General features: G+C 36.5%; 2 protein-coding genes across 2 annotated transcripts in view; both read right to left on the minus strand.

Annotated features, from left to right (window-relative positions):
• The window catches only part of LOC107591455 (pseudouridylate synthase 7 homolog-like protein), a gene marked incomplete at its 3' end in the record, with an annotated part of 3,507 nt that extends 1,940 nt beyond the window's left edge, over positions 1 to 1,567 (minus strand). The window contains 3 exon segments of the mRNA XM_016280639.1: positions 253 to 412; positions 520 to 1,279; positions 1,519 to 1,567. Of these exon segments, the coding sequence (XP_016136125.1) occupies positions 253 to 412; positions 520 to 1,270 (911 nt within the window).
• A 271-nt stretch (positions 1,568 to 1,838) lies between these two features.
• Positions 1,839 to 9,467, minus strand: LOC107582633 (twinfilin-1-like). The gene is made up of 9 exons (XM_016268577.1): positions 9,403 to 9,467; positions 8,612 to 8,689; positions 7,700 to 7,878; positions 6,295 to 6,390; positions 6,094 to 6,198; positions 4,969 to 5,094; positions 4,555 to 4,705; positions 3,615 to 3,736; positions 1,839 to 3,455 (listed from the first exon to the last, which is right to left on the minus strand). Exons 1-9 carry the CDS (start codon positions 9,425 to 9,427, stop codon positions 3,288 to 3,290), a joined length of 1,050 nt encoding a protein of 349 aa, XP_016124063.1. The 5' UTR covers positions 9,428 to 9,467; the 3' UTR covers positions 1,839 to 3,287.
• Positions 9,468 to 9,548: the final 81 nt, after the last annotated feature.

The raw sequence follows: 9,548 nt of genomic DNA on the forward strand, positions 1-9,548 counted from the left end.
AGTTAGCATTAACTTTGACAGCCCTAAAATGTAGTTTTTCCATTCAAATATTTTGCAGAAATCCTAACACCCTCTTGTGGCCCCCCCTTGGGTATCCCCATACCCCAGAATGAAACCCATGTCAAGTAGAAAATGGCAACAAAAACTGACATGCTACTCATTTAATTAGGTTCAAGAAAAGAGAGAGAAAAATAAATATTGGGAAAAGACCGAACATCAGATAATGGGCTAATTGGCTAATGGTCCGTTTACCGCTCTGGAGAGATCTTTTTCACAACCATGGCCTGGTAGGTGATGGCTCTCTTGTCTTTGATTCCTGCGTAGGTGAAATCAGACGGAAGCACTCCGAGTACAGCAGCCATATAGCTGATGGCCTCCAAAGTCTCCAAGTTCTCCTTTCTCAGTGTGAAAGCTGAGGGGAAAATAACTTTTACATCTTACATTCAAGTCTTACATTTTAGGCAGGTTTCCATAGACTATCAGCTTTACATGATGAAATGAAATGTCTTCTCTGCTCACCTGTGTATAATATCACCTCCTCTTGACAATCTGCTGTTGTTCTCTTTTTGGGTTGTTTGCTTCTCTCTCTTAGTCTCACTGTAATGGACGTCTTCTGCTGGTCTGTGAAGCTCTTGGTTTCCACAAGCTTTCCAAACCGCCTGCTAACAAAATGGTGAATTGAAGTTCGGTGCTCCTTGCTATCATCTGGCAGGAAGGTGAACACACAACCAGGTACTTTGGCATCGATGAACCTGAAGAACTCCTCAGCTTCTCCCTCAGAGACTAAACTTGCAAGCTCCTTGAAGTCTGGGTCCTCTCTGACCTGAATTTCTGATTGGTTGGTCACAGTCTGGAGGAAGGGGAAGTTGTATCGTACTGCTCTATGCACAACAGCTCTCAGGTGTTTATCAGGATAAGTACCCAATGACAGTTCCACCTTTTCTTGCTCACTAGCTCTTACTCTCACTTTGTTAGTGAAATGTTCCAACTCTTTGTTCACAGCTGGACCCAAGATTATATTCAGATCAAAGCAATCCTGATTTAAAATGTCAATGTCATCTGGTTTAGATTGCTTTAATTTATCATCACTTTTGGGAGCTTGACTTGGTCGAGAAGGACTTTTTGTATGTTCTTCTTGAACATTAGAACTGTTAACAAGTTGTCCATTGATGTCTATCTCAATAACCACAAAGTCTTGGGGTGAGTTTTTTATGGTTCCATGGAAACCTTCATGGTCTGATATAAAGCAGGAGAGACTGTGCCTCTCCATTCTTAAGTCCTTAAGAACATACACTTGGCAATTAAGTCACGCAATCATTTTCTTATTTTAGCGATTTGTTAATTTGTATAGACATGTAATGTAAAAATATAATAAAATGTAAAGAGGAATTTATCGTGTTAACATTTATTACACAAAAACAACTGAATCACTGTTACAAAGCTGGTCCATTTAACCCTGTTACGTCATAATACAAAGCAAGGAAAATGCACATTTTGGAAAACAGTGCTTACACTCACCCGCTACTGTTGTCAGTTCACTTCCTCCGCAGCACGTGGTACCGCTCTTAAAGGCGCAGAAGCCGCAGAAGAAGGTATGTTGTCATAAAATCGTAATGAGAAACAAACACTAAAAGGCATGTAAGGGGGCTATTGAATGAGTTTGTGTGTGTGTGTGTGTATACACAGACATATAGATAGTTATATAGATTCCTGTAAAAAAAAATATATATATATATATATACATATACACACACATATATATATATATATATTATGATAATTACAGAACCCAAAGGCTAAAGAAAACAGACGACTCCAAATTTAAAGGTATATTCAAATCTTTTTATTTTTCTCTCTCCTCTATCAATGCATAGAAAAAGACATTTAAGACTCAATGATTCCTTTCCAGACTTCATAACACCCTTACATAGGAGACATGTTAATAGTGGTTTGCCTGTTATGAATCAGTAGATGGATTGTCCCAGAGGTTCAGGAACTTACAGTCCCTTCCCTTATGAGTGGTTTCAAAAACATCCCAAGCAAGATGCTAAGTGAACTTAACTCCATGCACTGTATACATTAGTGTGGTTGCGAATGGCATGAAATGGAGGCTGGCCATTAGTTGAGATGTAAAACATTAGTTGTGAGACAGACAGGATGGCCCTAACCCTGAAACCATGGACACTCACTTCAATATGTTAGACAATGACATCATCTGGACAAACAGCTGTACGGGCTTAGAAAAATAGTATCTCTGCAGGTTGTCTTCATTACAAGAACATGAAAAATAGCAAAGATGAAGAGAAGCATCACTTTTTCAGATTTGTGTTATGACGGATTTGATTATAATCCTATCAATAATTAAACAATCCTACATTTAATAAAAAACGACCAATTTTTAAGAATTAATACATATTAAAAAAAGTATCGGAACTTTTTTAGTACATTATTCTTGGCAAATTCTTCATTGAAATCATCCCTACCCTATAGCTACAAGTTTCAGTGGCTGTCAGAATACTGATAATTTATTTAGTCACTCTTTAAGAAAATTTGTCAACCTAATCAATCAGAAAGTTAATAAATAATGTGTATGGCCTCATAAAATAGAGCTGAACTTCTGACCTTCCTGATCAGACAACCACAAAAGTTAAGCCGTGGACTGTTTAACTTTCCGGGCTTGTTTTCCAAACATAAATTATGCCTAATCTCCAAGGCCAATTTCCCGGACCAATATTAACGTTACTCCGAAGCTAAAATGTAATTTTACTGGAGAGCTACCACTGAAAATGCAATTTATACCTGAACTAGATTTGACATCTGTTTATGGGAAACCATCGTTTTCTCAAAAATATTCTTCAAAAAGGTTTTTCCTTGAAAATCAATATCTATTTCTGGAAAACAAGCACTAAATGGTGTCTATTTCAACAGTATTGCACTCTGTATCATAATCTTGGCTAATATGCAAGTAAACAGCGTAATAGTGTTAAAACTATTACCAGGAACATCACAGACAGCATACTTGAATGGAAGTGAAGCTTAGTAAAATACATTCTTGTGTACCTCAGTCTGTGTTCTTCAACATATAGAAAATATTGCAATATCTGACAATTATCATATTGCAAGCTACAAAATGTAATTTCACAGGCTTAGTGTTTTACTTTGTGCATAGTTCAGTCTATAGGGCTGTGGTCTACATGAGTCAAGGTAAAAATGGGAATTCGCTTTGAGGACAGGATTCCTTAGACTAAGTGGAATGTACCACTGTCAGATTCAGAACAGGAAGAGGTTTAATCATCATCGCTGTCGTCCCCTGGTGCCCGTGTGATTCTGCGGCCCCCCCTTTTCCCGGTTGGCCCCTTAGGTTTGGCAAAAGCTTGCTTGTGTGCATGCTGCTTGGGGTGAACCTCTTCGTACAGGAAGTCACTGGTTAGTTCATCACCATTGTCAATTTCCAACTGAAAGGAAGAATTAAAGTTTGAAAACTACAACATTAACGTTACTGTAAATGGTCCGATATCCTTGAAATGAGGCATGCTTCCAGGAAAACAGGATGGTGTATGCTGTACTTAATAATACAGTGAGAAGGGTTATATAGGTAAGCAAATATATAATACCTTTTTAGCAATTTCAATGCCTAAGTTTTTCTCCACTGTGTCTACGAGAGGGTTCTTGCAGCTTGAATACAGCATTCTCTCTTTGACGCTGCATTTATAACCAGGCATAGAGTAGATGAACACTGCAAACACAAAAAAAGCACTCTTGAAACTATTGACATATGGGATAAAACATGTCCAAGTCCAACAATATGACTTTCCATTAGCTTTTTTGTAATTTGTAAAATTTGTAAATTTCGACCTTGAAAGTAATCAGAGATGATGACCGTATTTATTAATATACATTTAATGATTTAATACCCCTAAATTGTCTTCTGACCCGCAAAACTCAATACGTGATTTAGGTTCAAAATAAAGTACAAAAAAAAAAGGAAAATAGAATATAAATGGTAACTTTAAAAATAAATATTTTAAATATATAAATACATACATATAAATATATATTTTATTCAGCAAGGGTGCACTGAATTGATCAAAAGTGACCGTAAATATAATTTTATAAAATATTTATTTTTCAAATAAATGCTGTTCATTTGAACTTTCTACTCAAACAATTCTGAAAAATATAGTGTTTCCACAAAAATATGCAGCACAACTGTATACATATTAAAAAATATTTCTTGAGCAGAATGATTTCTGAAGGATCATGTGACTGAAGACTGGATTAATGGCTGCTGAAAACTCAGCTTTGCCATCACAGGAATAAGTTATTTAAATATATTAAAACAGAAAGCAGATATTTTAAATCGTAATATAATCATTGTTTTTAACCTTGTTTTTGATCAAATAAATGCAGCCTTGGTGAGCATAAAAGACTTGAAAAACATTATGTATACACACACGTTTACATACACATACATACATCGTATATAATGTTCAATAACATATTTAAGGGTTTACATTTAAACCCATTTCTTTGAACATTTGATATTCCTCTTACCTGTGGACTCAAGGTAGTCTCCTTCATGAGAATGTTTGTAGAGGAAAAAGTGATACCTAGCTGCATCATTTGGGATCCTTTTAGGCAAATCTTTCACCTCTGTGGGAGACGTGCTGGACAACTTGATGGATTCTTTAGGAAAATCTATTTCCTGTTAATGGGATGGACATAATTAGTGTATTTGAATTATTACTCAGGTCTACAACATCTATTTCCGTCACATGTTGGTGATTCTGTGGGCAGGGGTCAACCCAACCAGTCTGTCTTCTAACAAGTAAAAATACCATTCTGGCCATTATTCATTTTAGGTTTTTTTAATGCAATATACAGGATGTTACAGGATGAAAAGGAGGAATAAGATGCGATTGTACAGAGCTGCTGAGAGTGGTGGAGGGGGAAAAAGTCCTGAAGTACCAGTTGAACGTAGTTAATCCTTTTCTCCCTAAACTGCTCCAGAGCCTGAATAGCGTCTCTCTGCATAGGGAACGCCACTCCTTGAAGAGTCTGCTGCTTTGTGTCAACATGGATGTCTGTCTGCAACTGAAAACATGCATATAATCCTTTAATAATATGTATGCACTGGCCTGTATCACCAAAGCAGTCACAGTGGTTGTTAAATGATTTGTTAGGAACGAGCTCTGCAATTTATGTTGTAATTTATAAAGCAACATTGTGAATCAATTCATGTTCAAATGTGAAGATAAAATCTTCCCAACCCTAAACGTTTGAATGGTACACTTAAAATATAATATAAAAAATGACACATTCTGTGCTGCATCCAAATAAACCTCTCTGCATCCTTTCATCCAGGATTGGGCCCAGCATTTTATCCACCCATCTACTCAATAAAATCTCTCTTTCAACAAATTAATAAAAATAAAACACCACAAAGCTGCTTTCCTCTCCTCTCATACATGTAGATTAGTGTAGCATTATCCTTCTTCCACAGCTGCTCTGGGGGGAGTTCAGTGAGCCTTTTGATTGGTTCATTTATGCTGCCTGTCATTTTAAACAGCCGACGATGCGTTTAAGAGTCAGAGCGTATCCTTTTATGGTATGGGGGAGGTTTGTATGCATTGCCAAGAGCATCCTTTGCAATTGGTGAGAGTGCCTGGGACTGAGCTTCTCTATTTTTAGTCAGCGTATGTTTGATGCTAAATATTACATTACATTTATGTTTTCATGTTAATATACAGTAAGCATTGACATATGCATGGTGATTTGGAATATCATTTATAGTTTATAGTACTTACTTTATAGTATAGCATACTGCTCAGCAAACAACCAATCATCAACACAGTACTCTTTAGTTCACAATGCAAAACTGGCTTCTAAAGAGCAAGGATCTATCATTTTGTTTTGAGATAATGTTGCACATAATGTAAACGGTCTTTTGGTTCAGCTCATGAAGTTACTGAATACAAAAGGCCTGATATGAACTGTTGGACTGATGTGGTTTTCGCCCTATTTTAATAAAACCTCAGCAGAGCCTGACTAAGGTGTACACCCATGCTGTGTTTATGTTGATGTCAGCATTACCTCAGTGAGTTTGATTTGCCTCAGTTCCTCCTCTGCTGCAGTCAAAGGCAGAGGCGCCGCCTGGGAGCTGAGGTACTTTTTATAGCCATTTAGAGAGACATCATCCTGAGCAGAAAGAGATGCATTAGTGGGGAAACCTATGGCTGTGATCCATTCATGTGGAGGTTTGATTTAAAGAATGGCAGATTATATATGTCATACCTTCACTGTGCCAAAAATCTCCTCTTTAATGTGGCCACCACCAAACTCTTTCTTCAGCGTGGCCCTTGTAGCAGCATACAACATCTTTTGTCGAACCTGAAAGTTGTTTCAAAATAAGTTTCTGGATCTGCATGTTTTTACAAAACATTTTTTCTTTTTAGGAACAAGAACATACATCAGATAAATTTGTTTTAGGCCAACATACTTTTAAAATAAAAAAAAGACATTATCAATAACCATGCAAACATATATATTTACATATGTATTCTCATATAATTATGGTACTACTACAATATGAATAGTTCAACCCAAAAAAAGAAATCACAGAAAATGTACTCTCCCTCAAGCCACTGAAGATGAATTTATTTCTTAATTGGAACAGATTTTATTACATCACTTTCTCACCAATGGATCCTCTGCAGTGAATGGGTGCCATCAGATTGAGAGTCATAAAAACATCATAATCCACAAGTAATGCACACGGCACACGCCTCCAAATGCCTTCATGATGGTTTTGTTTCTTATAATCATGCAGCTTTTCACTTCACAAGACATTAACTAATGGACTGGAGTCATGTGGATTACTGTAGTTTTTATCAGCTGTTTTGACTCTCATCCTGACGACACACATTCACTGCAGAGGATCCATTGGTGAGCAAGTGATGTAATGATAAAACCTATTCTAATGAACTTATATACAACCTGGATGGTTGTATTTTAATTTTTGGGTGAGCTATTCCTTTAATACTTGAATCCAACCAGGAGGAATTTCTGGAGTTCAATTTTAAAGTTGTTTTGTTATTGGAAAGCTCTTGGTTTGAGCAATTTGAGCTGGCTTTAGATGGGCGTGAAAGAACGACTGATTTGGGTGCGATTGGGACTCTAGCCACTTTAGTCTCCCTCTGGTCGTTGAACATTGAGGGAGAAAATTAGAATTGCAAATTTGTAGCACAGAACCACAACTGTCTGTTTTGTATCAGGTCACCCGTGCTTTTCATTAAAAAAAAAAAGTACTGTGAATGTAGATTAACATCAAACTCTTTTGCTTGAATGCACAAAGTCTCCATTATATAAGCTTACCTGATACTATATATTTTGGTAAATGATAACATTACAGGGGATCTCCACAGTTATTTGCACTCACTTAAGATACACTCGTTTGTTATAACAATGATACAATATCCCTGATGATTGATCATATCTACATATTACTACAAAACATTCTTATTACAGGCCGTTTTAATATGGACAGGCTTAACTGGCAACCAGATATTTTTAAAGAGCTTTAAACCAGGGATTCTATATATGGAGTGGATGGACTAAAATGCACTGAGCGATGTCATCTCATGATGTCCTTTGGCCACGTACAAGCTGAAAGAAGACGGCAGCATGCAAACAAACTCACTGGAGAGTGATCCGGAGACCAGGCCAGAAAGATCCACTCATAACCTTGGTTGTTGGTGGTATCCAACCTGTAGAGAAGGTACGAGGGCATGTCGTCCTCCACGAGAGGGAGAACATAGCTGTCCCATTCCTGGTCCCATTTCTTGGCGGCCCGTTTACTTCCGCCAAGAACTAACTTCTCTACAGGAACACAATATATAAAAAAGGAAAATGTGATATGATTCTTTGGTCATACGTAGACAATCTTTTTTATTTTATTGCATTTTGTTCAGTTTTTTTATTTTTGTTTTACATTTTAAAGTAATTTTGTTTTGTAATTTTTTTGGTTTTTGTTTTAATGTCTACATAGTTTTCATTAATTTGTATTTGTTTTAGGTTTATCATGATAAGCTAAATGAAAATGAGAGATGTTGCCTTTACGGAAATTTTGTTTATATATTTTTTATAAATATATTTTATTTTCAGTTAAAGTTTATTTTATTTCAAGTAACAATTTTATTTTTATTTTATGGTTTTAGTTAACTATAATAACCCTGATGTGAGATAACCAAAAAATTTAAAAATTTAAAAAATAACAATACAGAGTGAACATATAAAAAAAAAAATGGAAAAGTAATATATGGGTTATTCTTGACTTGTCAATGTAACATTTTGCTAAAATAATTAAATTAAGTAATTTTGTTTTTAAGGGTAGTTGGGTTTTTTAAAGAAAGTAAAATATCATAAGGTTCTGAATTTCAAGCTCTTTTAAGTTTTTCTGTCATGTCCATTTTAAAGTCAATCAAAATGGAAAGAAAAAAAAATACACGTACAACTGTGCTGTTTTCCTGAATATTACTTATTTACAGTAGGTTTATTTTAAAAAGCCGTTTAATAAATGTTTGTACTCTGATGTGTAAAACGGTCATCTCACCTTTTTCAATCACTACTTTGATGAGCCGGTATTCTCCATTCCGGGCCTTTGCAAAGATTTCTTTGACTTCCCCGGTAGCTGAGAAGAGACAGCACAGGGCGAGAACAGGACACAATGAGACCATTTATTCTGAAACAAAACAAAGCTGACCATCTATGGACAACGGAACTGAAATTTGGCTGATGAACCAAAGTGAGGAATCTAAAGAAGCATTGTCAGGGACAGATTGAAGACGGCAGTCCTTCCCTGGAGTATGTTCTTAGAAATTCTTTGCAGAAATCACAATATGACCATGCAAGGTGATCTTTAATTAAAACTTCAGCATGACTACATTGATTCATACACTTGTTGTCATGGTAACACAACGCCACTGCAGTAAAAGCTCAACGTAAACAGATGTCTATTGCATAATGCCTAGCAACACCTTTGAATAAAGGTGACACGGTTATTACAGTTGGACCTTTGAGACCTGCTGCCTTCCTGCATAATCCTCAACTCCAGTCTGAAAACATACTGATAGTGAAAGACCAATCGGAGATTATTTGCATGACCATATTAGTGCAACAAAAGGCAGAGTACACTTGACACAGATTCACTGTCTGGCTCTGGTTTGCTTACTGCAAGCTCGCAATAAAACTCTATAAGGTAACGTTAATTCAGTCTCAGGGACGACCACAACAGGTTCTTCTGTTTACAAACAAGCGCCAAATAAAGAAACGTGCATTATAGAGACGCAATAAACTCCGTCTGGCTTATTTGAATCGACAATAAAAGAGCGTAAAGGATTTTACCTTGGATGCCGGTTTGATGAGACATTCTGGTTCTCTTGCGTCGGCCGGTTGGTTGATGGTAACAGTGAAAGAATACGGAAGTCAGAGAATGAACTACAGTAATTTGAGATGCCTGTCATGTGACGCCATTGCGTGGCCCCGCCCAC

Source organism: Sinocyclocheilus grahami, unplaced genomic scaffold (genome assembly GCF_001515645.1).
Source record: "Sinocyclocheilus grahami isolate Dianchi unplaced genomic scaffold, SAMN03320097.WGS_v1.1 scaffold1.1, whole genome shotgun sequence".
NCBI classification, from domain to species: domain Eukaryota; kingdom Metazoa; phylum Chordata; class Actinopteri; order Cypriniformes; family Cyprinidae; genus Sinocyclocheilus; species Sinocyclocheilus grahami.